At 37.7% G+C, this 13949-nt stretch overlaps 1 protein-coding gene and 1 long non-coding RNA gene across 11 annotated transcripts in view; one reads left to right on the top strand and one right to left on the bottom strand.

Annotated features, from left to right (window-relative positions):
• The window catches only part of AOPEP (aminopeptidase O (putative)), a 567977-nt gene that overhangs the window by 148031 nt on the left and 405997 nt on the right, over positions 1–13949 (bottom strand). Inside the window, exon 12 of one of the 10 annotated variants that reach the window (XM_069087997.1) lies at positions 4368–8905. The exons of the other annotated variants lie outside the window; for them this stretch is intronic. Coding sequence (XP_068944098.1) covers positions 8900–8905 — 6 coding nt within the window. The 3' untranslated portion in view covers positions 4368–8899. Of the gene's footprint in view, positions 1–4367; positions 8906–13949 lie in introns of those variants that run through there. 10 annotated transcript variants of the gene reach the window in all.
• LOC138161153 (uncharacterized) overlaps positions 1–13949 on the top strand; it is an 86578-nt gene that overhangs the window by 7511 nt on the left and 65118 nt on the right. The window lies entirely within an intron of this gene.

Below are 13949 nucleotides of genomic sequence, written 5' to 3'. Positions count from 1 at the left end.
TTTTTTTATAATGCTTTATTCTGGTAGACATATGTTATAAAGAAACTGGCTCCGAGGAATTCTCTTGCTGAAGCAGTCCCTATATAGTCAAGGCAGTTTGTAAAAAAGCAAAAAACAAGGGGGGGGGGAAGCCCTTTTGGGTTGCTAGGAGCAACTGTAAATGCTAAGAGAAGAGCACTGAATTGAAATTTTAAGCAGTACTTTGTAGAATAACTAGCAGCTAGAGATTGCAGCTGAGGGAAGGGAGGTGGGAGGAGAGATGTTCCCTCTTTTAAAATAGAGCACAAAATTATCCTTTTCTGATTGGAAAACAGTCATTCAGGTTTTATTCTGTTGGCAGAGGGATGAAGTTATGTGCTTTGGTCTCTCTCTTTTTTTTCTACTTCTAAAACATGGATAGGAGCAAATTCATGGAAGTCAAAGGAAATCGCAGGAATTTCTACATGGTAAAGATTCCAGAAGGGCAAGATAAGGTCATTCCTTTAATTAACTTGAACAGCTAAGCAGGTAAAAAGATCTTCTATGGCCAAGAAAGAGAGAGGCTGACAGCTGTGAGAGGCTCAAAGGATGCTTTTATTCCAAGTTGGCCTGGGGTCCTAGAAGCACTTATCAATCCCCAGGAGGGATCTGATTCCAAGATGATAATATTGTACTTACATAGTACTTTGCAGTTTACAAAGCATCTTTTCTCACAATAATATTGTGAATTAGGTAGGATATGTATATATCAATATTCCCATTTTATATATTTGGAGACTGAGGCTTAGGGAGTTAAAATGACTTTGCCAAAAGTCACACAGTTTAAAAAGCAAGCTGGGACTTGAACTCAGGTCCTTTTATTCCAAGTTCATTACTTTTTACATTGCTAAATATTGTCTCTGATTCTTCTGTGTGAAGAAGTGTGTGTGAAGAGAATTTTCTAATCAGGACTGGAGATAAGTCTAGGGTTGGAATATTATTATTACAAGACCAGTTATAACTAATAGTTAAGGATGGGGGAGAAAGGTATCAAATTCCATTCAGTTGCTCATTTCTTTAAATACTGCTTTCTCTTGTCATTTTGAATTATAGTGTATTCTTTAAAAATGTTGTATTATGGTGTTTTAATAAAGATATCTATTTCTGACTCTTCCTCTTGGATCCCCCAAAAGGAGAGAAGTATGGAAAAGTCAGTTCTAATTCTCTCAATTAAAGGTATCAGATTGAAGCATAGTGGTTCAGATCATATGATTAAGACCCCTACCACCACCTGGTGGCAGTGTACCTTAATTTTATATACAGTATTTTAGAGAAGAAAATAATTTGCCAAAATTGAATCTATACATGTATTCATTTAAACTGATGATAGCAGACATCACAAAGGATTATTTTAATAAAAGCATTAATTGGATATTTCATTTCCATTGAGCTCAAACTAAAGGAATGTTCTTAAACTACTACAAAAAGTAAGTACTACAAAAGTTTAGGTTACTAGAATATGGACTTCTAAATGAAATCTCAGAATATTAGAACACAGAGGCATTCGTAGAAGCTTGAATTAATTTTGAAACAAAGACAATAGTGGAACCACATTTCATAGAATGTTAAAACTGGCAAAGATCACAGGGATTTTCTAATCCACATGCTTCCCCCCTCTCTCTATATGTGTGTATATCTGTCTGTCTGTCTGTCTTTCTATCTATCTACATAAATATATGTATGTATATACACACACACATATATATATATATATATAAAGTATATATGCATATGTATATCTCACAGTTTCTGTTATTCCAAAGTTGAAATATTATGTGCCTCAATTCTAACTATATTAAGTAACTTTGATATAAAACCCTGGCTCTGACCAGGTCAATATGATTTTCAACAAGTCCCAACCTCCTCAGTTTGCTCTTCTGAAAAATGAGAGGGGTGAACTTGATGACTTCAAAACTCTCTTCCCATTCTTGGTTCTGTGGTCCTATGGCTAAATCGACATGAGCTGGGTACCGATAATGCTGTCTCTTCAACTTAAATGGCTTCTGCTATACTGCTTCTGTACTATATATAGAAATAAACAAATTATTATACAATGTAGTTGTATGTTGGAATCATATGATTTGGTTTACAAGGGCAGTTAGATGGAGCAGTGGGCCTAGAGTCAGGAAGATGAGAGTTCAGATCCATCCTCAGACACTTCCTAATTGTGGACAAGTCACTTAACCCTGTTTGCCTCAGTTTCCTCATCTGTAACATGAGCCGGAGAAGGAATTCAGTATTTTTGCCAAGAAACTACCCCAAAAGTGGTCATAAAGAGTTGGATATGAGGGAAAACAACTAAATAGGTTCAAAAAGGATTTTAGTACTTTAACAAAAAAACAGATCATCCCACAACAAATCAAGGGACATAGCTAACCTTTTGAAGTCATTCTGCCCCTTCTTATTGCTGCCAAAGATAGATTATTGGTATAATGGTAATGGCTATTTAAATGACCTACACATCATTTTTATATCTATGTAATAAGGAAAATATTTTGACATTATCAGTTAATAAACAGAAGAATAAACTATAAAATAGTGGAATCTCCATTCCCAGAAATCTTTAAAATTAGAGAGTAAGCAGGCACTATACTCTGTAAGTAATTTGTCCATGGATGGTTGAAGTTAAATTCTTTCAGAAGAAGAAGTTTAGAAACGGATTACATCTTAAATGTCCTTCTGGTGCCATCATATAAAACCCCGGGTACATAGGTTTATCAGTATAATAGCAAGAGCTTAAAATTTCTCTAACAGTATAGTTCTTTTCAGTTCTTGTTCCCTTGTTTCTCTCTCTTCCTGACATGGTGCTGATCTTTCTCAGCAGGAATAATTCCACATCACTCCTTCATAGCACCATCCCACAACCAGCTGAGTATGGCCAATAAGCATGTGGTGGTCATTCAGCATGATAATCTTCGGGTACAATTTTGTACTGACAGGATCATATCAACACAAAAGTAATGGGAAGTAAACAAACTACCCTTCTATGGTTCTATCTTTGCCTAAAGTCAGTGTGTGTGTGTGTGTATGTGTGTGTGTGTGTATACACACACATGCATGCTTGTCGTGCACTAACATAGCAATTGTTTTTGTTAGGCTAGTTGACTATTGCTTAATAATGTCACAGAATCATATTTAGAATAGAAAGGGGTAGCACCTGAGTCATCTGGTCCATCCACTTAATTTTACAGATGAGGGAAGTGAAGTCCATAGAAGGAAAGTGACTTCCCCAAGAACACAAAGGTAGTAAGTAGCAGACCTGTTGCACCCCACTAGAAAAACAAGTGACTTATCCAAGATGTCATGGCCATGTGTATCAACTGAGGTCTTCTGATTCCAATATGCTTTCTACCAGACTAGGCTATCTCAAAAGTCAGTTTTAATACAGACAAGATAAATTTCTAGGCATTGAGCAAATGGAAATGTCTTTGCCTTCATCAAATTCCATTTTAATAAGATTAATGTGTATTACATTAATCTTAATTACTGCTTTCATCTCTCTCTCTCTCTCTCTCTCTCTCTCTCTCTCTCTCTCTCTCTCTCTCTCCCCTTCCCTCCCTCCCACTCTCCCTATGTATGTCTATAAGTATCTAGACATACATATCTCCCAAAATACTGTCAAAACAATAAAAGTTGTCTTTTCCAGGTGTTTGTTTATAGACCGTACTAAGCTAGCCATCCACAGTCTTTTCTAGTAGACTTCCTGTGATTCAAAGCTTGCATGGGGAAGATATCTGGCTAGAGTCAAGAAAGAATCTATGTCTGTAGAAAAAAAATATTTTTTTCCAAGTGCAAAGCTATGATGTAAGCAAGGGTCAAATGTAGAATTTTGTATCTTAAGTATCATGTTCATTCCCATTCTGCTAACTAGGCCAGAAAACACACTTAGAGAAAGATATTCTCTAACAACATCTTGGATAGCTAGATGGATAGAGAGCTGGGCCTGGCCTAAGACACTTACTAGCTGTGTGGCCCTGGACAAGTCCCTTAGCCTCGTCTGTCTCAGTCTCCTCATTTGTAAAATGAGCTGGAGAAGGAGATGGCAAACGACTCTGGGATCTTTGCCAAGAAAACTCTAAATGGGGTAACAGAGTCAGGACAACAACCAGCAAAATACCTCGTATTAGGCATTAATGTTGATAGTTTTGTTCTATAAACACACATATAATGTACACACACATATATGTGCACACACATATAATGTATACACACACATATAATGTATACACATATATGCACACACATATAATGTACACACACATATAATGTACACACACATATGTGTACACATATAATGTGCACACATATAATGTATGCACACACAGATAATGTATACACACATGTGCACACATATAATGTATACACACATATACGCACACATATAATGTATACACACATATACTGTATACATACATATAATGTATACACACATGTATGCACACATGTAATGTGTACATATATACACATATAATGTGCACACACATATGCACGTACATATAATGTATACACACATATATATGTATACACATATAAATACATGTGTAGGTATACACATATATTCAAATTAACATTAAATTAGGTTTTTAAAGAAAGCATTCATCTTCAGCTATAATTAAGAAACTTTTCCATATTTCCAAGAAAAACCTGTGTGTGTTCTTAAAGGAGGTAGGGTATGTGAGAAAGTGAACATACGTATGTAATTCCATGTGCCTTTTAAAGACCTGGCATCTTTGTTCCTAAAAACTTTGAAACTTGGACTGGGATGCTGTTTGGTTTCCCAAATGTCCCTATTACAGTCACTCTTCTGCAATGCAAAAGGAATGGGCCCTTGCTTCCTGAAACAACACTTGTGGTTTTTTATGAAAGCAAAAAAAAAAACGACTATATCAGAAAGGGCCTGAAATCAATCATAGTGAACAATGTTTCACAAATTCTAAGATTTTATACATATATAATATATGTATGTATGTGTGTACACATGTATATGTACACACATACATATATGTTTTCCAGAAAGTTTATTCATAAAAGATTTAACTGTCTATACAGTTGGCCAAAGAAAACAATGGGTAGGGCAAGAATTAATTGGCTGCAAGTCTCTTTCCTTTTTGTGGGGTGTTTTCTCAAGCAGTGGATTAAATCAATGTTTCATGCTATGCAAGCCCAGCTGTGTCCATATTAGGAGAGTCTGATCTCACATCTCTGCAGAAAAAAGGACCAGGATGTCCTCCCTCTTTTTGCTGTTTCCACCCTCAACATATGTAGGTGGGAGAGTGGGAGCTTGGGAATGTGAACTTGATCCAGCATTGATCAGTCAAGCAGCAAACTCTTATTGTTCTTTAGATACCAAACATTAACTCCTTTCTACTAGGGATAAGCCCAGCTATTTTGTATATAACTTTTGTACTCAGCAGTATGCTTAAGAAGGAAAAGAACCAGAAAGCTGTATTTGACTTATCATAAACAACACAATCTGATGTGCAGATATCAGAGACACTTAAAACCAGTTTATGAATGTTTTTTCTTTTTTGCAGTTGCTAATTCCACTTCATAGGGCCAGTGTAGGGATTAATCTTAATTTTTTTTAACTAAAGATGCTTCTAGCTAGCATTTATGTCTACTATATTTCTTACTTTTACATACCTTTACTCTAGGGTCCAAGAACACTGGAAACCATGGTAATATTATATTGGCCCCAGATGTTAAAACCATTTAAAAGTATGTATTCACTGTTTAAGCGCAAACTTAGTAGGGTCTGGAACTTTTAGCCAGTACTAGCTTAGTGGGCATAAGTGAACTTAAAAAGTTCACCAAATGGTTGAAGCTGTAACCTCATACTAAAACGCTTCACCCATCAATGACACAAAATGCATGGTGTCAGACAAACCAATGGCAGAGAATGGGCACCTGCATCTCTTCAAATAAATGCACAGACACGGGCATTCTCCCAACAATGACTGCATGGCAGAATGAAGCACATTCTTTGGGTTAGTTGCTTTACAAAGAGGGACATTCGGTTGACGGCACCATCTCAAAATGTCACAATTCCTCTCCTAACAGAAAGACTAGAAACCGCAATTTGATATGTGCCTATAGCCTTTCTAATGTGCCTCATTTCCAGCAACAAGAATGAGAACCGTAACACAAGGAAAACGTACGTGAGGAGTTTTTTTACATTTAAGTTTATATCCTACAGACAGAGGGAAAAAAAACTAAATCAAGAAAGATGATCTGCTAGATTATTGAACAAACTGTGTTCTCTTCTTTTGAGAGATTAGCAGCTTATTTGACAAGAATCAGATGTATAAAATGTGTGATATTTTCTAACTATAAAATAAATGAAGATGAACAAGAATAGAATTGAAAGAAATTAAGTTCACTGAAAATACAGGAAAGACTGAATCTATGAAGAAAATTCCAAGATGGAGATGTAACTTATACTGAGTGCAGGCTATTAAAAATAATAAAGTAATCACGATGATGATGATAGATAGCATTTATCAAGTGCTCTGAGGTTTGCAGAGTTTACACATTAACTCATTTGATCTTTACAACAACTTTGTGAAATGGCTGCTATTATCTCCATTTTACAGATGAGGTTCAGTGATTTGCCCAGGTTCACAGCTAGCAAGGGCATCTGAAGGAAAATTCAAACTCAGGTCTTCCTGACTCCAAGACCTGTATTCTATCTACAACACAACGTACCAGCCAAAAGTTACGTTTATGATTCTTAATGGAAAAAAAAAATTTAAAGAAGAAAAAAAAATTGCAAAAAAGTACTTTAAAACTTGGGCTGGTGTGCTATTTAGTCTCCCAGATGTCTCTATTTGGAAAACTTGCACTGGGAAGATATAGAAAAAAAGCACAGGGGGCCGCTAGGTGGTCCAGTGAATAGAGCACCAGCCCTGGAGTCAGGAGAACTTGAGTTCAAATCCGATCTCTGACACTTAACACTTACTAGTCACATGACTTTGGGCAAGTCACTTAACCCCAATAGCCCTGCCTTCCCACCTGCAAAAAAAGCAAAAACAAACAAACACCCCCCCCCCCCCCCCAAAGAAAAACAGCTTTATATATAAGCAACTTCCTATCCTGGCAGAAATAAAATGGTGACAGTAAAGGAGGCTGTCTACCACAGAATCCCAGGATTACCTCTGGTCCTCAAACACTAGTCCCCAAGTCTTAATATGCTTTACCTTTTCATGTCTATAAATGTTATTGAAATAGAAACTGAAATCAGTTGTAAAACATCTGAAAAGCATAAACAGTATTACTTTTTAAAAGACTGAGTTAATAATAGCAAATCTTTACTTAAAATAGTTTGCTATAAGTGCTAAATAGTGCATTTTGAGAATATTTTTAGTACCATATATTCTGTAATACACATATAAAAGCCTTGAAAACAGAATTTTAGAGAAGCATCTTATTATATCTGAATAACAATAGAGGATGTCCCAAAAGTCTCAGCAGAGTTTTAAGTTTAGAAGCATAAAAGCTACACCTTACATGTCATATTTTCCAAAATATTCAGAATTTTATGGTATTTTGCTAATTCTGTGTTAATGGCCCAAATTTTATTGAGCTGAAATTTCCTGGGGAAATGTTTTAAAATTTTACTTTATACCTTCTGTTTGCTTAAAGCAACAATGATCCTGTTGCTTTAATTATAAAGTAGACCTTCAAAAATGTGACATGACTTTTGGAGTACTTGATTCCTCTGGCTCCCCTTTAGCAAGTCTGATAAAGAATTTTCTAGAATTCATTTAGCTGTACTTGGAAGATTCCATGACAATCTTTCTACAAAGTCAGCCAGGGAACTGAAAGAAAACACATTTTCAATAATGCTAATAATTTACTATTAAAAGAAACCACCACTAATTTTTATTTCTCAAGCTGTGCTCTAGAAGTCATAGTCTTTGATGTCAAATGTACAGCTAACTTATTTATTTTTCTACAGGAATTGAGAGACATTAAAAGTCTTTGAAAGATCTTTTCCCCTCCATCTCTTGCTTGTCAGACAAGTTAACATTAAGGAAATAATTGATTTTCATTGTGGGAAATGTTTATTCTTCAGTAATCAACCAGCATAAATGCTTTCACAGATAAATCACTAATTAGAATTTCTCCAGACAGTCTCTCAAGTATCAACTCTTGGGTGTTCTAACATGGTGAGAGAGAGATGAATATGTAATTGATGAAACAAAACATGGTTTGAGATGAGCCATACAATACGCTTCTTAAAATTAATGATCACCTCAAAAATCTAAGTGAAATTCGACAGGTACACAGAGAAGAAAAAGAAGAAAGTGTAAGATGAAACAATCACCTTCCTCAGATTACAGAGTTCTATCCAGGACAGCCAGAAAACAGAACTGAAGTCTCTGCAATAGAAGGAAGGGTTCCAGATCCCTGCTTTTGTATATTGCTTCCTTCAGCCAATACAAAGTTTTACTGTTGCAAAGAAAATTCTTACAATGATACAGGATTGGGAGCACACAGAAGTCCTGTATGTGCTGTGCCTGACCAAAGCCAGACCTAGATAAGTCACTGATAACCATCACACTCAGGTGTGCAACGAGCATTCTCCTTTCTGACACATTCAGAGATGGTCAGTCGGCTGGTAACAACCGTCTCCAGTAACCTCTGATATCCGAAGATCTGTCTGGGCTCCTTAAACACTCTCTAACTTTGTGGTAGCATAAGCGACATTGTATCTCCATAGACAACAAAGGCAAAAGTCAGGGACTGTAGAGATTTGCTTCTCAAAGCAAACAGGAGGGCTATATAACCATCTCTCCAGTGTGTTAGAAGGTGCACAAAAATGCTTCTTGCCTGACCCACTCGCTGCCTTTGCTCGTTTGGTTTTGATGGTCTGGTATGGTTACTCCTACAAACAAAAAGCAAGTATTTAGTTCAGCTGTCAGTTGAAGACCAATATACTTCTATCTTTCCAAACTCAAATAAAATGAGCAAAAATAATCCCTTCCTCTTCTAGCCTTCGACAGATGTAAAAAAACAAAATGAAACAAAAGCAAAAAACCCTATGCTGTACCATATACGCTTCATGAACTGAAACTGCTATGTTTTTGTACAAGATATTCAGCCCAGGTTCATAAGGACTATGAATCAGTGGATATAATTCACAAGTCAGGAAAGCATGTTCAGTATGCTTGTTTCATTGTTAAAAACATTTGAAAGCTCCTAATGTGTTCAGACTGAGTTAGGTGTTGCACATAGAATATTATGTATAATAATAACTATAATATAAGAATAATACATGATAAGTGCATAATAGTGCTATATGAAGTCTGAGGGAAGGGAAAGGTCACTATCAACTGTGTGTGTGTGTGTGTGTGTGTGACACACACAAAGCAGAAACTTCCTGGTGGAGATGGCATTTGTGGTGAACTAGATAAAAAGGCAGAGGTTGTGTACAAGGAAGGGCATTCTAAGCACAAAGAAAAAGGATCACATACAGATGACAGTAACATTTGTGAATAGTACTGGTAGAACTGGCATTACACTCTCACTAGCACAAAAATCTAAATGACGTCCTCAGGAATGTTTTTTTAGGAAAACCGACACAAAGGTCTTGGAGCAATACTCTATCGAGTATTGTCTATTCCTAGACTTGCTTCCAAACAGTGATGCAGATATACCTCAGAAAGCATTTTAATGTCATGTGATGAAAAGGAAAGCTATTTCTTCATAATCAAGAGAAAAAACGTATTTCCATATTTGTATGGGGCCATGATTTCACCAGTGTGCACACTCCCTCCCCCGGTGCAGACTACAGACCATCCATGCCTTTTGAGCCTAGGGGCTTTGTCTATATTCATCTGTAACTATCCCACTGACTATCAGAGGCCTCCTCCTACATTAATGAATTCAAAGACAATGTCTGCTATCCAGTGGTCTCGATACATGACTAGCACACATAGTTTTTCTGGCAATACAAGCCCTTGACTGTCTATTGTGAATTTTTTGGCACAAAACTCATCATTAGTAATACACCATGGCCTGTTTATTTACAGCCAGCATGTCTCCATTACACCTTGGTCACTTTATTAGGTGATATTGTTCATAATCTCTTATCATCCTACCCTGTAATATTTTTCAAATAAGCCCATATACTAAACTGGTTCTGCCTCTGGGTAGTATTTCTCTCTGCTTAGGACACTAAAGGTTTATTGGTGATAGTGTGTTTCGAGCTCTTGCAGCACCCTCAGCGTGATGACTGTTTCCTATAAATTGAACCTCCTGAGGTCGTGTGGGGCTAGTGGCTGCATAATCAGCCTTTGAGTGAGTAAGACCTAGGCTCAAATCCTTCCTCTGACACTCACCAGGCTTTGTGACCCCAGACAATTTGTCACTAACAAGTCACTAACACAGTGTTCTAGGTAATTCTAAGTTGTAGTGACAGTTCCAGGTAGAGGAGATTTCCTTGTCTATGAGTTCCATGACAGGTCCTGTCTCTGGTCCTAAACTTGAAATAATGATGATCAGAATCAATGTCTTTACTTCCTCAGTTTTCATTTTTTTTTCTGAGTCAGTATGTTATAACTGAACACAGTATCTTTTCATTTTTATCCTTTCTTCTAAGTTAGTGTTTCTTGGCCTTTGTGTAAACCAGTCAATCTGACTGTACACAACTAGCTGTTCTTAAATGACTCTCACTTCAGTAGCCAGTCATTTCCTGTCTGTTAATATAAACTCAATTGCATTTGGTGGGTAGTATTTAGGACTTGCCAGATCTATTACCTTAAAGAAGGAATGAATATGTGTGTGTGTGTGTGTGTGTGTGTGTGTGTGTATTCACATCCATAACAGACAGGCAGAGGTTTCTGAATAATCTCCAAGCTATGGGCTTCTTTTCCTTTTAATCTGAAAACATACATTTGAGCAATATTTATTAAGCCTACAGTAAATGTAAGGCACTATGGAAGTTGGAGGTGGGGTGGCAGTAAGATAGAAAGACAAAAACAAAATAGTATTTGCCCTCAAGGAGTTTTTATTCTATTCAAATAATAAGGAATCAGAAAGGCTGTCAAGTGGAGGGAATGCATGGGGGATGGTTTGGATGAATAAATATATGGATGCAAAAGGTGGCCTTTATATCTGGAAATTACTCATATGTATACCAGTATGTTCAGAATGTAGAATGCATGAAGGGAACTAATATGAAATAAGGCTGGGAAATAGATCAAAGCCACATTTTAGAAAGTTTAAGGTGTCAGGATAAGGAAAACAGACAATAGGGAGTCAGCTTTTCAAATCAGGGAGTGCTATGGCCAGACTTGCACCTAAGGAAGATATATGGGTGAAGGATGAAGTGTAGGGAGGCATGATTAAAGTTAGAAAGATCTTTTAGATGGCTAGGTGGCCCAGAATGCCAGGCCTGGCATCAGGAACAAAGTTCAATGTTAAGTTAAAATAGGCTTCAGACACTTACTAGCTAGTTGTGTGACCCTGGGCAAGTCACTTCAACTGTATCCCTCAGTTTCCTCAACTACAAAAGAGGCTAGTAGCAGCACCTACTCTGCAGGGCTGTTGTGAGGATCAAAGGGGATGATACTTGTAAAGCGAAAGCACTCGGCACGGCCCCTGGTACCCAGAGGGCACTGAGGTAAATGCCCATTCCCTTTCCTCTCCTGGTGAGAACCGTGTCAGTGTGGATGAAGAGGAAGGGGTGGCTGTGAGGGATACTGTGAGGGCAGGGTTGACTCAGCATCCAATCTCATCTTGTTAGATTAGGGAAAGACAGATGAGTCAGAGTCACGAGCTGGGGTGACTGGGAGGGTGGTGACGCCCCCCCCCCCAAATGGGGAACCTTAGAGAGGGACAGACTTAAAGGTAGAGGTGCTGATGTCTCCTCTACCTGGAACATGTGGAGACTGAGATACTGGGCAGCCATCCAAATAGAGATGCCCAGGAAGAAGCTGGAGAGGGATAAGAATCGAGAAGAGAAAACAGACAGATGTCTATATGTATGTGTCCACATATATGCATATATATGTATGCATGTATATACATAAAGCACATATGTATATTTTATAACCTCCACTGTGCTTATCTTTGCACAGAAGTCACAGAGCCTCAAGAATATGATGACTTTTTCCGTAAGAATTCTCTGCTTCTTCATCCTTTGCAACAGGTGTTGGTACAACAGAAGTTACAATGATTATTTTCGTGGTGGTCTTTTTGCTTATTCATGTACATGGCAATGTGAGATAACTAACTGTCCCATGAAATGATTTTTCTTTTTGCCTTTGTGTGCACAATGAAATCACTTCAGCCAATTCATTTATTCACCACTTAAAGGAGAATCTTTGAGCCACCCATTCCAATTCAATTCAGTTCAACCCAATTATATACAACCACTTGATAACAGTTAAAGTAAGCCAGGTGGCATAGTGGAGTACTGGACCCGAAGACCTGAGTTAAAATCCAGCTTCACTTACTAGCTGTGTGATTCTGGGCAAGTCACTTAACCTTTTTATGCCTCAGTTTCATCATCTGTAAAATGGGAATAATAACAGCACCAACCTCCTAGGGTTTTATGAGGATAAAACAAAGAATATTTGTAAAACACTGTGCCAATCTTAATGGGTTATTTAAATGCTGTCATCATTATTATTATTCAACAACTATGTGCTACTAGGCAATGTGTAGGTGCTGGAGATAGACACAAATGAAAACGGTACTTTCAAGTTTATATTCTATTGAGGGATGAAATGTATATACAGATGTTATTTCATAATGAGGGAGGGAAAGAGAAGAAAGTGCTAACAATTAGATGTAGCCTTCTTAAAAGGATCGGGAAAGACTCAGTGCATGGAGCAGGGGATTGCACAGGATGGCAATAAGGAGGGGAACATAGTCTAGGTTAGGGAGTTAGCCTCTGTAAAGGCACCAGAAGACACTATTATGTGTCTGGGGAACATCGATTAGGCCGGTTTGGCTGAATTCAGAGTTTGTGAAATCAGCCTAGAGAGATGATTTGGAGGCAGACTGTGAAGACTTTGTAAGCCACAGTGGAGAGTTTGTAATTTATACTAGAGGTAAGAAGAGATCATTGAAGCTTCTTGAGCAAGGACTGTCAGGTTACTGACATTGGAATAACAATTTGGCATCTGTGTAGAGAGTGGATTGGAGTGGAGAGGTGAGAATGGAAGAGAAGATCAGTTAGGAAGCTGTTGTAGTCATGTAGGTAGGAGGGGATAAGGGCCTGAAACAGGATGGTGTTCATGGAAATGGTGAAGAGGTGATAGGTGCAAGATAAATTGTAGAGATGAAAGTAAAAACAAAGACTTGGGAGCTGATTGGAGAGGAGAGTGGAGACAAAGCCGAGGACAGCTCTGAGGCTGTCAGCCTGGGTGACTGGAAGAATGATCACGTCCTTGACAGAAACAGAGAAGTTAGGAAGAAGCATGTTGAGAGTCTTCTGTCTTCATTCATAGTGCCACTGTCAATAGGGCACTAAAGAATTAATGCTATTCACCATCACTAGCTGAAGGGAGCTACATAGAACACAGGGATACTTTGGGTTTTGTTATTATTATTATTAATGCCATGGGACAACTTGGTCAAAGAATTCATCACCTATTGGTCAGCCTTGGTGACGGCTCATTCTGAGTCAGCAGACACAGTCTGTCCCAGGGGCCGTGCTTGAAACCTTTCCAGCTTTGTGAAACCTGCCAAGGGTTTGTACTCTACTGCCATTTCATTTAGAACTCAGGGTCACCTTCATGCGAGGATGAAGCATTGAGGTTATACTTTTTTGGAGTTAATAAATTTTTTCTTGGTAAAGAAAATAATCTTGGCTTTTAAAAGGAGATGAATCCTAAGATAAAAAGGAAAGCAGTCAACTGGGGAAATATTGATATCAAATTTCTTTGGTAAGTGTTGGTATCTAAGACATATTGACAGCT

The sequence above is a fragment of the Petaurus breviceps genome, unplaced genomic scaffold, assembly GCF_028583685.1.
Source record: "Petaurus breviceps papuanus isolate PSGF00001 unplaced genomic scaffold, PetGlider_PUasm1.0 183, whole genome shotgun sequence".
In the NCBI taxonomy this organism is placed as follows: Eukaryota; Metazoa; Chordata; class Mammalia; order Diprotodontia; family Petauridae; genus Petaurus; species Petaurus breviceps.
The sequence above is the reverse complement of the archived record's forward strand: the minus strand, read 5'-3'. Positions and strand labels throughout refer to the sequence as shown.